This window comes from Tursiops truncatus, chromosome 9 (assembly GCF_011762595.2).
Source record: "Tursiops truncatus isolate mTurTru1 chromosome 9, mTurTru1.mat.Y, whole genome shotgun sequence".
Taxonomy (NCBI): domain Eukaryota; kingdom Metazoa; phylum Chordata; class Mammalia; order Artiodactyla; family Delphinidae; genus Tursiops; species Tursiops truncatus.
The window spans coordinates 38,486,612-38,501,799 of record NC_047042.1 but is presented as its reverse complement, the minus strand read 5'-3'; the positions used below and the strand labels follow the sequence as shown (position 1 = coordinate 38,501,799).

The window sequence follows — 15,188 nt, the reverse complement described above, 5'->3', positions numbered from 1 at the left end:
AAAAAGATAAATTAAACTTACTAAATATGCAAACAAAGCTTGTTCCAGAAAAGAATGATGCTATTTTGCTTCCATTATTTTGATTTAAAGCGTATAATCACTCTAGGCTAAGCAACCAAATGAAAACGTAATTAGTATTTATCTTTGCTTTAATGATATGATGTTATCATAATGACTGATTCTATCTAAAATGTCATAGGAATTTTTACAAATTTAAAATCACATAAAGAAAAGCAACAACATATATTTGTAAGAGTGTGCTCCATGTAAAATTCTGCCTCCTACTCCCTTACTCTTCACAAAACAACATTTTTCTTGCAGTAAACTTCAGAATTTTGCTTGAGAGATTAATCATTGCCAGAAAAATTGCAAAGAGAATGTAAATTAAGTATTTTTTTCAAATGTCCTACAACATCTTATATTTGTACAGTGTTATGTTTTCCAAAATATGTAAATATACTCATAAAAATTAAGCTTCCAGTCAATAGATTCCAGTGATATTACGTGAACAAAATGATTATTGGTTGAATAAAGTAATTTCTTTCCCAAATGTTAAGCATAATGATAATTACTATAATTACAGGAAGGACTCAGCCCAGACACTGGGGAAACAATTTGATACTTGGGTGTAAGAACCTCCAAGGCAGATACCATTATTTTCTTCAAGTTCTGATGAGGAGTCTTAGGCACACAGTTGTTAAGCAACTTGCTCAAAGTTAGACATCTGACAAGAAATAATGCCACCCCAGAGCATGTTTCTTTATTAGTAAACTCTAGCAGATCGCACCTCCATTTTCCTAATTGCTCACCTTGGGCATCTTGCAGTCCCCCTTGATACCTCACTTTCCCCAAAGTCCCTACCCAATCCATTGGCACGTTGTATCAGTCTATCCCTGAAAATGTCAGTGTGTGCACTTGTCTCATTTGTACTACCACCGCCCTAGCCCAGCCCATTTATCCTCTAAATACAATGGTAATCCAAATTCTCCTTTCAAAAACTATGATTCCCCACATTGCCACATTTTCTTAACAGTCTTTTATGCCCCCAAATTAACCTATTTTGAAAACACAAATGTCACTGTGCCACTCTGCTTTTGAAACTCTTCCAAAGTTTCACTGTGTGCTTCAAAGTCAATCACATAAAATTTTTACCATGACCATTAAGACCTGCATAATCTGGCTCCAGATTCTCTCTCCAACGTCATCCTATTCACCCCGCTGAGGCCATACCTACCCACTGCCCCATGACCTCTTAGAGTTACATCAGCCTTCCTTCAGTCCTTTCAGTACAAAGAGCTTGCTCTTTCTTCCTCATATTTTAAATCCAGCTTAAATGTTACTTCCTCAGAGAGGTCTTCTTGACCATATAGCTGAATAGTTCCCCTTGGTTATTCTCTGAAAATACACTCTGATTCTTTCATATCCTTGATCTTATTTTGTAATTATATATTTCATTATTCAGTGATTTATTGTCTGTGTACGCAATGAAAATGTAACCTCCAAAAGGGTAAGAACCCTTTATTTATTTTCTCATTTAATATCCATCACCTAGAACAGTGCCAGCACATGCTAGACATGCACAAAGAGTTCATCATCAATATACACTTTGACATATACTATAATCCATGTGTCTTTGGCCACTGATAAGAATATCTTTAAAACTGTTTACAAGGAAATAATTAAAGGATGCCCTGAATGGAACTTCTATATCAATTTTGAGATTTAAGTCATTTGCCAGCTTGAAGCCAAAATAAAATTATTAATTTTCAAATATCAAAAATATTTCCAGAGGAATACGTAAGAAGCCACATGCATGATTCTCTTCCTTTTAATCAATACACGTATATTAACATTGGCAAATATAAGCATCTCGTAAGCAATGGTTCATTCTATCTATCTATCTATATCTATCTTTAGATTCTATACAATTTAACTCAGTATTTTATAATATTCTTCTACTAAGTTATATCCTTAATGAAAGTTACAAATATATCATATACCATGTTTTTAACTTGGTTTCAAATTCTGTCAAATACACAAATACAATGTATATACATCTTAGAGTTCACAAGTTGCCCAGGTATTCATGGAACAATTCTTCTCAAATTTTGTTGTAAATCAAGTTACTTAGGGAGTTTGCTTAAAAAAAAAAATCAACTGCCCGGGTCCCATCTCTAGAGATTTCCATTTAGCATATTTGAAGTAAGGTCGGTCCACTATATTTTTAACAAGCTTCCCAAGGGCTTCTGATTTACACTGTCTTACTAGACACTTTTCAAACTTCTCTGAGTTTAGATGCTAAAAATATTTAGGATTAGGTTCTTGTTTATTTAGCAAAATATGGTTTTCTTTTCTTTGATATCTTCTGGTAAGTTTAGCCTGTTAATGACACTTCAAATTATTTTAAGATCTCATCTTGAAATATTCTCCCTTTACTCACCTGTTCCATCTACACTATTCCATTTTCAGTTCCTTCAGTAATGTTAAGTGCCTTTGTATCTCTGGGCCTTTGGACTTGATGTTCCCTCTGCCTATAATGTCCACCCCCAGTTCTATATGGCTCCATCATTATCCACCTATTAGGATTCTTCTTATGTCACCTCATCAATTCCTAGGTGAGGTCGTTCATTATGTTGATTATCATATGTTGATATCATTATCATTTATATTACTTGTCAGTAGGAAGTCTCACAATTTACACATGACTTCATGTTCCACTAGAATTTAAGGCTCCGTTGAAAGCAGATATTGTTTTCTTTCTATTCTTAACCCTGTACCCCAAGTGCAGAACACACCACCTGGTGCAAAGTGGGTCTCAGAAAATGTGTTACCTCTTGTACTTATTCCTGGACAAGTCATTTGTTAGCCTTTCAGTTCTTTTCCTTTGTTTGTGATTTTCTCACACACTCAGAGATTACAAATGTGAACATTATTTTAGAGTTAACCCATGCTTATCTCATTTCTTAAATTGGAAACCCCCAAACCAAAAAGGGTTGGAAGCTTGCCTGCCCCATCAAGTATATAATTAGCACTCACAGTCTAACTCTTGGTCCACTATTTGTTTCTCTACTCTAGACGATTGTTCAAAATTATACTACATATCTGACAGCAATTATGTTTGCTGAAATTACATGGCAGCTGTCATGCAGTGAAGAAATGCTGGATTTAGTTTTTGGGGGAAGGGTGCTCCGTACTATATCTCTGTTTTTTAAGTTTTTTTTTTTTTTTTTTAGCTATTTTACCTCCTCCCCATCGCAGGCATCTTGCTAGATCATTGCCGGTCCCGAGAGGCAGAATAGCCACTGGAGGATGCTTGACTACATTTGCCTTTTCTGTAGAATTGAAAAATTGAAATAAAATAAATTTTTGATCACAGACAGAACAACAATAAAATAAACACAGCTTGGCATGGAAGGCATTCCACCAGGTACTTATAAACATAAAACGTTCTATTTTATAGTTACATACAATTATAAATTGATTAATTTGTATGTATTTCTAGCAATTTATAAAACAAATAAATACCAAAATTCACAGAGTGACAGGAATTTTCAAGACTTATGCATGAGGAAAGCCTTTTAAATATGTTAATTCAGTTAAAAATTGTAGCGTGTTTGAATTAACTCCGTTGAAATTCTCAAGGATGCAGGTACATACAACACAGGAATATTCATACAAGGACGTAAGCAGAGTGGAGAAGTAGCTTCCTATAAAAAGTCCTTTGCAACATCAACTCGAGGTACACTTGAAGGAATAAAATATTTTGAAAGTAGTGGAATTCTAAAGGTTAGTAAAACGCTAACAATGGTTTTGTGCTGTTCTGTGTCAGAGTCAACGACGTAAAAGATTACCTGGTTTTGTTTGAGGTTCAACATTATACAACATAGTGTTTGAGTCCAGTAAAGATATTTGCCACTGAAATTCCACATGCTTTTGTTTGAATCACTGAGCAAATCTCACAAACATATATTAGTTTTCTTTATTCTTCTCCCTTCTCAGCCCTTCAAAGTAAGCATATGTGGGTGTGTAGGAACGGGGAGGGAATAGATTATGTAGGGATGTGCCACAGCGTACTAGCCAAGGCTTAGATTTTGAGGGCTAATGCAAACCAACAATATCCTCCTGTTTTCACTAAGATTCTTACAAGTTCTCAGATACTGTTCAAGCAACTCCTTAATTTTTGCAGTTCTTGAACTCTGGTTTTCTCCTTAAATATATTAATACTACTGACATTGTTTATTGGAAGGCCAAAGAATACAATTTTCCCTGTTTTTCCTGTTTTAAAAATGTGAGTAGGTTAAAGTCGTTAGATGCTTACCAAAAGTGTGCTGACAATATGTATTCATTTTTAATTTGAATATTTTTGAGAGTATGAAAAGGTAGAATATTCTCAACTGCATTGACTAAATAAAAGTTTGCTTCAATATATATAGATAGTAAAACTTCTTTTGAATCAATCTTTCCTTTTTATGAAGAGGCCTATTTTTAAAAAAGATTGGTCAATGCAGATCCAGAAATATTTGAGGGTTTATTAAATTCCAAGAGAAATGAATGAGAAAAGAGGGATTTCTAGTTACTTGTAAATTATTTTGTCAGTTAAAAATTTGAAATATAGATGAATAAATTAAGCCAGTAAACAGTGTGTAACATTCCAGATGTCTAAGTGTATCACTATGTACTTTGTTTATTTAATGCATCCACATCCAAAGATATGGATGCACTAAATAAACAAACAAAATACACAGAATTTAAGGTTACCACTCTCACCCCAGCTACGTTAAATGTGTGTCTTCATTACCTATGCAGTCCAAAATCCACCCCACAGTTCCATCTCCACCGCAGGCTAACACTCTGAAATCAGGAACATCACGGAAAAAGCTTAACCTGAAAAATAAGCACGTTATAGCACATGATTGATATTTCAAAATTAGGACATTTTTAGTTTTGTATATTTAGCATTTCATCTAATGAAAGATTTTGATTTTATTGAAAAACGTTAAATTCTTATGTAGAATGGAATTCTAAAATAAAAGTATTAACATGTCCTAAGTTAAACATTGTCATTATATACTCTATATTCTATAATAAATATATTTTTTCTTTTATCAACTCTAAAGTTAAAAAAATAAAGTTAATAAATTATAATAATTTTCATTAAGATATACTCCCATATGCGGTATGCAGTTCACATAATGCAGAGTGACATATACAAAATTGTTTCATTTACTAATTTTTATTGATAAACAATTCTTTTGAATAATTATATAAATGTGACCAATAGGTCAGTAAATATGTCTTTGAGAGTTTTCGCCTTTTCTATTACTGGGAGAAAATGATCAGACTGCATATGAGGTTTTAGCCAACTGTATTCAGTGTTTCCTTCTGACTGAATCTGCAACTAGAAGCCAGGCTTCCCCCTGTCTTTTGACCTGGCTGGCAGTGTTTGCCACCCAGGAATACTCAAGACTAATTGCGGGGTCAGCTGTGATAAATGTCCACTGCTTCTGCTGCTACTGCATGCAGTGTGCTTATTAATGCAACCTACCTTGGGGAAAATTACAAAGGCAGGTAGTGCCTCCAGTTATACAATCATACATGCCTATTTTCTTGTATATAAAAAAAAAAAAGAACTGAAATAGGACAGAATATTTAGAATGTGCCTCTTCACCTTTCTTGCCCCAATGGTAACAATATAATACAGTTGGCCCTCCATATCTACAAGTTCCACATATGCAGATTCAACCAACCAGGGATCAAAAATCTTAAAAAAAAAATCCAGGGCTTCCCTGGTGGCGCAGTGGTTGAGAGTCCGCCTGCCAATGCAGGGGACACGGGTACGTGCCCCGGTCCGGGAGGATCCCACATGCCGCGGAGCGGCTGGGCCCGTGAGCCATGGCCGCTGAGCCTGTGCGTCCGGAGCCTGTGCTCCGCAACGGGAGAGGCCACAACAGTGAGAGGCCTGCGTATCGCAAAAAAACAAAACAAAACAAAACAAAAAATATCCAGAAAGTTTCAAAAAGCAAAACTCAAATTTGGTGAGCCGCAACTATATATTTACAAAACATTTATATTGTATTTACACCTATTTACATATCATTTACATTTTATTACGTACTGTAGTAACCTAAAGACGATTTAAAGTATGCGCAAACACTATGCCTTTTTATATAAGGGACTAAGAGCATCTGTGGATTTTGGTATCTGGAGAGTCCTGGAAACCATCCCCAGGTATTCTTGTGGATACCACAAGAAAGTTTTCTATAGGATTACATATATAAATGTACACATGTAAATTTTATCACACACATATTTTTAACATAAACAGGATTATGCTATACATCCTTTTAATTTATCCGTGTGCATTTTTTGACTTAAAAACGTCAGAGATCTGTGTCAGTGTACATATAAAGATTTATTATAAGTGAATATTAAATAGGGTATATAGTCTATGATTAAATAAGTCATTTCATGTACTTTTAAACTCTTTAGTGTTTCACTGTCACAAAAAACCAGGTATTGCAGTTAACATTATTTGAATACATTTATGTGAACAAGTGCATTATGTTCTGAAAGCTAATCTTCTATAAGAGAAATACTCCACTACAACATTATGATACCCTCTGAATGGCGCCCACTGTAGAAAATTAAGGGCCCACTTCCTTGAAACTCCAAAACACTACATATAAACAACTTTATGATGTTTCTTCAATAAGTGAAAAATACCATGGTGCTGTTATTGCATAATCACATGCCTGTTTACTAGTGGGTTGAACATATTTTTGTAGGTTTACAGATGTGTGACCTCCTTTGTGAACTGCATCTTTAAAGTCTTGTCCTTCTTTTCCATAAGTTGCATTTTATTATCTTATAAACTATGTATTATGAGTGATATTTTTATTTAAATTAGCATCATTAGAAAAAAACATTTGGTTAACGTCATACAAACAGTGCGTAAACATAATAGAAATGTAAACAAATCAACTAAAACCCCATCCCCTGATACTAAGAGCCATAAATATTTAGAACATGAAAATTTCCTGTATTTCCTCATGCATTGTATTGTGGGCATTTACCTTTCGTCAGACATGTTGAAATATTTTCTTCCAGACTATCACTGGTTAGTTTGCTGTTATATAAGCAATATAATAAACACCTATATACCAGCTGCCCAACCCAGAGAGTAGACTATTCCTAATAACTTACATATACCTGCGTTCTTTCCCTATAGCACCCCCTTCCTCGTTAACAAAGGTGACCACTATTCTGAATTTCAGGTTATCATGTGTATGCCATAAACACCACATTGTATGTTGCTTTTTCATCTCAGCATTGTTACTAACATTCCTCCACGTAGTAGCTGAATTTCCATCCACGTGTAGTTGAAGAGTTATTTCTACTGCTGTGTTTAATACCATTTATGCGGGTATGCATTTTAAAATCCATACAATGGATATTTGGATTGATTAGCTTTATGTTCTCATAAAAAATGCATTTTCGACAGTTTCTGGTGCTCATGGACAGTGACCACTTTTGCAACTTTACAATATCATGCCAAACTGTTTCCTATAGAAGTTGTACCAATGTAGGTACGTAAAAGGTGGAAAAAAATCTGTGCCGAGCCCATCCTAACACTTGTAATGTCATACTTGGTAATTTTATGTGTTTCCTCGTTTGTGAAATGCCTTTTCATATCTTTACTCCTTTTTTACTTGTTGATTTGTAAAAATTCTTTACTTCTTGATTTTAATCCTTTTGGGTTTTTTTCTCTTTCTTTGGGCAAATATTTCCTATAGGTTTAAAGTTTTTTGCTTTCCTTAATGTATATTTTAACAAGTATCATTTTAGTTTTAATGTATTCAAGTTTATCAATCTTTTGATAAATGGCTAGCACTTTGGCCTCTTTGTGTAACAAACAATGTTTCCTCAGTGGACAGAAGAGAGTTCACATTTACTCTCCTAAAATTTCAGTTTTAATTTTTTAAAAAAATTATTTAATTTATTTTATTTTTGGTTGCGTTGGGTCTTCATTGTTGCACGTGGGCTTCTCTAGTTGTGGCAAGCAGGGGCTACTCTTCGTTGCGGTGCGTGGGCTTCTCATTGCGGCGGCTTCTCTTGTTGTGGAGCACAGGCTCTAGGCATGCAGACTTCAGTAGTTGTGGCACGTGGGCTGAGTAGTTGTGGCTCGCGGGTTCTAGAGCGCAGGCTCAGTAGTTGTGGCGCACAGGCTTAGTTGCTCCGCGGCATGTGGGATCTTCCCACACGGCTTGAACCCGTGTCCCCTGCGTTGGCAGGCGGATTCTTAACCACTGAGTCACCAGGGAAGCCCCTTAGTTTTAATTTTGACATAGAAATTTTATGTGGTGATGTAAGATAGGATGGTGTGAGTTATTGGAATAGAATAGACAATATATATAAAATATACACAATATTCTAGAGTGGTTCTGTCTAGTAGTGATCCCTTTTTTCTTTTCCCTTCTTCACTGCCTTCTTTCATCCCTCTGCCCTCCCTTTCTCTTTCTCCATTCCTCCTATTCTTGCCTCCTTTCTTCTGTCCTTCTGGGTGTTGTGCAACTATTTTTCTTTTCATTTTTAAATCCATCTTTTCATGTTTTGGATAATTCAGTTTTCTATCATGCAAGTCCATCATAAATCAAATTTCCATATATGGGTATTTTTCTTTTTAGAATCTGTTCTATTTTATTCATGAATTTGTCCATCTCTGAACCAGTACCACACTCTTACAACACTATAGCTTTATAGTTAATCTATGTCTCATTGAACATGAAATCTTAGCTATTATTTTTTTCTTTGCTTTACTGTACACATATTAAATTTAACTTGTCATATCCCATAAGGGTGAAAATAAAAACACACACACAAAAATCATAAATGTTTTAAAAAATTGCATTACATGAAGTCTATTGAGCAGTTTTAGGAGAAATAACATCTATATGGTGTTAATTCCTCATCCATGAATATAGGATTTTTCAATCAACTTATTCTTTAATATCCTTAAATAAATTACAACATTTTTTTGCTTGCAGGTCATTGTTAGATTTATTCTTGGTTGTCTTAAAGTTTATGTTGGTATCTTAAATTCTTAAATTGTTTATTAAAATTAATGTTTTTGTTGCTGGTATATATAAATATATTTGACTTTTATATATTGATCTCAAAAACAGTCACATTACTCCTCTTTTCTATTGCCTATATAATGTTTGTAGATTCATTTGGATTTCTATGTAAACTATATCATATGCTAATAACAATGGTACTATTAGAGATCTTCAATCCTTATAATTGTTATTTCTCTCCCTGTCTTATTGTGCTGGCCAGAGCTTCAATACTTTATTGAATTAGAGTATTTATACAGAATATCCGTATCTTGTCCCGGAATTTAAATGGAATACTTTCATAATTTCCCAACTTAGGATGATGTTTGTTGTACGGATTTTCTTTTCTTTTTCTTTTTTGAGCGACACCTTTCATACAGATTATAAAGTTTTCTTCTATTTCTGTTATATAGAATTTTTATTATGAATCAATGTTAATATTCTCTGCACCTTGTGAGATATTGAGATGATTTCATTTCATTGGTAATGTGGGCATATACACTTACATATTTCTGCATTATTAAAACATTCTTATAATACTTTCATATACCCAAATTGGACACTGTTATTAATATTGTTATAGAAAATTGGTTTTGCTTTGCTAACACTTTGTTCAGAAGTTTTTGTCTACATTCATGAACACAACAGACTATTTTTCTTCTTCATACCATCTGTAACTTTTTATCAAAATTTTTCTGTCTCATAAAATGAACTGTAGAAGATGCCGCCCTTATTTTCCATTTTTTGGAGGCATCTATATAATTTTGGAAGTTCCTTAAAACTGGTAGCACTTGCATATCAACTATCCAATTTCTAGTGAGTCTTTGATTTCTTTTTTTTTAATTAAGAGGTATTAAATAATTGTTTCAATTCCTTTAATTATTACTGAAAAAGATCCTATTTTCTAATTCTTTCTAAATCAGTTTTTACCAATTACATTTCTACTTTAATTTGTCTATCTCCTAAGTTTTCAAAGACCTTGTCACTGAAACCTACAAAAGCTTTTCAAATTAAGCCAGGAGCTGAGAAGTTTATCATAGAGCTGAAAAGTTTACCATAGTTGTTTCTGGTGAAAGCCTAACCATCCACAGGACTCACCATCGCTCTTCCATCCATGATGATGTTTCATCTGTTTTCTTTTACAATTGTCATCTTTGGTTCTTCAGCAGCATCCTAACCCCAAACATAAACCCCATGTGACTCTCAGACCAGCTTACTCTCTGTAAGTTGATTGCTAAATGGATTGAAAAATTGACTTCTCTATCTTAACTTCTTAATCCACTTCATCCATGCAGTTTTCCCTGGAGAGTCATTCATTCCTTATTTCATTCATTCCTTGAATAGTAGCCTTGGATAATTATTTAATCATTCTGAGCTTCAGTTTTCTTATCTTTAAAATTAAAATAATACCACCTGCTTTGTTGGGCTGTTTTAAGGAATAAACAAAGTGTGTATGTAAATTACATGGTACTATCCAGAGGTTATTATTAATTTAATAATTTTATCTTTATTAAAAGTAGTAAACACATTTCATAGGTCAGATTGCCACTCCTCTATTTTACCACCTCTCCCACCCACAGCATTCTGGCAAAATAGTCAGCAAGAGAATTTTCTAACAAGTGAAGCTGGATGGACATTGATGAGACTTCTCCTACCTCCAAGCTGATACTATTAGGAGACCTATTTATGGCACTGGGGATAGTAAGTTCAGATGATAACAGCTCTGACTGAGAACAAACAAATGCAAGAGACGTGGAAAGAGTCAAAATGCAGGGCTTTATGTGACCATTGACTTTTCATTCATTAAGCTGCAAAGACCAGCAGATGTGAGGCTCCCACTTCATAGGTCATCCTAACGATGGGGAAGGTGAAGCCATGTGGAGCGTCTGAAAAGACTCCCTTTTGCGGAAACTTTAGTACCGTATACTGTACGTTCCACCTATCAATTTCAACATTTCACTTGAAAAACTAGTAGGTATGAACATTTTGTAATGAAATAATCATTCATGGCTCCTGAATTTATTTTTGCCATTTTATGGAAATTTTAAAAAATTAAAACGATTTTTAAAGCAGATAATGATTCTTGAGTCTTCAGTGTTCGTAATTATAGCACTGGTTCTCCTAGAGAGTTTTCTAATTTATCCATGATAGCTAAATTTGAAAAAAGAACCTATGTTAATGTATGTTTAGTAGCTCTGTGTCCAATGCCTTCTTATCACATATGCTCAACAGTCACCACTACAGCACATCCTAAAAAAAAGTGGGTGGTAAGATTATAATGCTTAACACCACTAAAAGCAAGTCAAAATATTTCATCTAAGATTCAGAAGTCTACTTTCCATTTTAAATAAGTTTTAGGATAAAACTGATACAGAAAAATTAGTGTCTGACAATAGTATCTAAAAAGCACACTACAACAACTCGTTAAGAAAGAAAAACTGCAGTACTGATTCCATTATCTTGGAAAGTGTCTAATAATGAGAGTTCTTAAATGACAATGTGTAGGAATTTCTTTTTATTCCAATAGCACATAAGTGATGCCTGCCATTTATATCTAATTTTGATGTATCAGATTGAGCATATAAATATAATAAATGTATGGCTACTAAAGAGTGTACATATTGTACATTATATGTTATAAAGTTATATTCTTTAATACTTAAAGGAAACCAATGTGCGATTGATAAATACTGTTAGCATAATACTCCAGAGTGAATACTCATTTAATTGTACATATTCATCCCTTTGTATTAAAGAAATACAAGGCTGAAGGATCAAAAATGATTTTATCATATGTCATCAACTCTCTTCCTCTTCTTCTTCCTCCCCTTTTAGAAAAAATAGTTTACTTAAAGAGCTTGCCTTAAGAAAGGTCTGCATTTTGATTTAAACATTTTGAGCCAGATACAGCATACTTATCTCTTATTATTCAGCTCAATTCATATTCACACCTGTATGTACACAGTTATATATTATTCTTACAGTTATAGGATTAGATGGCTTCACAACTGTCTCACTAAAATCAGGCAGAATTTTCTGGTCTGTGATGTTGCTATTGTTTATTAAACTTTTTTTTTTTTGGTCTAGAAAACCAATTCTTAATACCTTCCAACTCGTTTTCTAATACCCAAACTGTATCTATACATACCTTGGTGTCACTGATATTATTACTGCTGCTGCAGCCACTCTGACAAAATCTATGCATGAAGCAATTATGTCCCTCAAAATTTCTCTATGCTATATATTTAAAAAGGGATGGGGGATATGCCATCTTTTTCTGTGGATTTTGATAATGTCAGCTTCAAAGTGATGACTCATCAACTTTAATGTACCTTCCCCATCATTTCAGCTTAAAGTAAAACTAATTATAACTATGTCTTCCCATCTTGAATCTATTTTACCAATAAATTACAAAGTTTAGGTAAATAAGGAAGTTCACCTGTTTCAACGAATTTGGCTAGTCTTTTGAAGATATTGTATGAAGATGAATTTATACTGTTTTGGGGGGGCATTTAATGTAAACAGTGGAATGATTATAAACAAAATGTTATTTGGACTCATCATTATGAACCCAGTAAAATTTAATGCTGTTCTCATCATATTCAGAAAAACTTTCAGAGTATTTGAGAAAATATATATCCCAATGAGCCATTAATAATTGAAACATTAATTTCATTATCTCTGGAAATCTCAAAAACATCTCGTACGCGTATGTGTATTTTAGAAGAAAAAGGGAGAGAGGCAGAGAAAAATGACAAAAAGAGAAAAGAGACAGAAAATGAATGAATATTTACTCTTGGGAAACCTATGATATTATGCCATTAAATAACTTCAGTATTCTCCTTAGTGTAATACAAAATAGAAGTCAATAAATAAGCTCTGTAAAGTAATCCAAATATTTGTTCCTTCTTTGAATGGTGCACATACGTTTTGGAAAATTAATGTGTTAAAATGAATATCAAATGCTTTCAAGTCATTTTTTTTTTCTTTTTGCGGTACGCGGGCCTCTCACTGCTGTGGCCTCTCCCGTTGCGGAGCACAGGCTCCGGATGCGCAGGCTCAGCGGCCATGGCTCACGGGCCTAGCTGCTCCGCGGCATGTGGGATCCTCCCGGACCGGGGCACGAACCCGTGTCCCCCGCATCGGCAGGCGGACTCTCAACCACTGCGCCACCAGGGAAGCCCTTTCAAGTCAGTTGTGAGTGAATAAAAACAAAGGAATACTTAGTGAGTTTTATTTTATATGCATCAGATCATTCCACCAAGTTAACTTTAGAATGTGAAGAAGTTATTTTGAATTAATAAATACATCTAGACATCTATTTTAAAAAATTACTTTGACTAGAATCAAATACAAAAGAATAACTATGCCTAAGAAAGAGAGATACATTTCATGGAAAATCCATATACCTAGAAAAGTAATTTTATGAATGATATAGCACCTGCATCAATTTCCTTATTTAATATGCATTTATTAACTACAACTGTGTATCAGGAACTGGGTTAGAGTCCAGAGACTCAAAAGCAAGATAAGAGTCCTTGCCATCAAGTATCTTAATTGAGAAGGCAGACAAGAAAACATCTGATTCACATTGCTATGGGATGTTTTAAAAACAGTTAATGCAGAATAACTAGAAGAGAATAAATGCATTGTCAGAGGGGATGGGAAAGTGAATGGTCTTTCCATGCATCAAGTTAGTGAATAAAGCTAGTGAACAGGTTTAGAAAAGGGTGAGAAAATGAGTTTAGTATTAGAATGTGAAATTTGAGATACCTATGGGACATTAACATGGAAATGTAGACTAAGTCAAATAAACCTACATGGACAGAGAAATCTGAGATGGAAGAAGATAGTCGGAAGCAATCCGTGTACGCTTGATGATCAAAATCATGAAAAGAGAATAAGAAGAAGGAACATAGAGTTGTATTGCAGCAAAGGAAACCATAAGGTTCCTTAAACAACTGAAAATAGGGCTACTATATGACCCAGCAATCCCACTCCTAGACATATATCCAGAGAAAACCATAATTTGGAAAGATACCTGCACCCCAATGTTCACTACAGCACTATTTACAATAGCCAAGACATGAAAGCAACCTAAATGTCCATTGACAGAGGAATAGATAAAGAAGATATGGTACATATATACAATAGAATAGTACTCAGCCATAAAAAAGAATGAAATAATGACATTTGCAACTACATGGATGGACTTAGAGATTATCATACTAAGTGAAGTAAGTCAGACAGAGACAGACAAATATCATATGGTATTACTTATATGCGGAATCTAAAATAAATGATATGAATAAACTTATTTACAAAACAGAAACAGACTTGCAGGCTTAGAAAACAAACTTATGGTTACTGAAGGGGAAAGGTGTGGGGGGATGGATAAATTAGGAGGTTGAGATTAATATATACACACTACTATATATAAAATAGATAATCAACAAGAAGCTACTGTATAGCACAGGGAACTCTACTCAATACTCTGTAATAACCTATATGGTAAAAGAATCTGAAAAAGAATAGATATATGTATATGTATAACTGAAGCGCTTTGTTGTATATTTGAAAATATGTATAACTGAAGCACTTTGTTGTACATTTGAAACTAACACAACATTGTAAAAAAACTACACTCCAATATATTAAAAAAAAAATGCTGGAGAGAGAGTGGAGAAAATGGAACCCTCCCACACTGTTGGTGGGAATGTAAAGTGGTACAGCCACTGTGGAAAACAGTATGCAAGTACCTCAAAAAACTAAAAATAGAATTGCCATATTATCCAGCAATCCCACTCCTGGGTATATATCTGGACAAAACTATAATTTGAAAAGATACATGCACCCCTATGTTTATAGCAGCACTATTTACAATAGCCAAGACATGGAAACAACCTAAAGGTGCATCGATGGAGGAATAGATAAAGAAGATGTGGTACATATATACAATGGAATACTACTCCACCATAAAAAAGAATGAGATAATACAATTTGCAGCAACATGGATGCACCTACAGATTCTCATATTAAATGAGGTAAGTCAGAAAGAGAAAGACAAATACCATA

General features: G+C 34.1%; 1 protein-coding gene across 1 annotated transcript in view; it reads right to left on the bottom strand.

The window, feature by feature from the left end:
- The window catches only part of LOC101327464 (diacylglycerol kinase beta), a 505,632-nt gene that overhangs the window by 409,485 nt on the left and 80,959 nt on the right, over positions 1 to 15,188 (bottom strand). Inside the window, exons 9-10 of the mRNA XM_073809660.1 lie at positions 4,799 to 4,884; positions 3,243 to 3,332 (exon numbers count right to left, since the gene is read on the bottom strand). Of these exons, the coding sequence (XP_073665761.1) occupies positions 3,243 to 3,332; positions 4,799 to 4,884 (176 nt within the window). The remainder of the gene's footprint in view (positions 1 to 3,242; positions 3,333 to 4,798; positions 4,885 to 15,188) is intronic.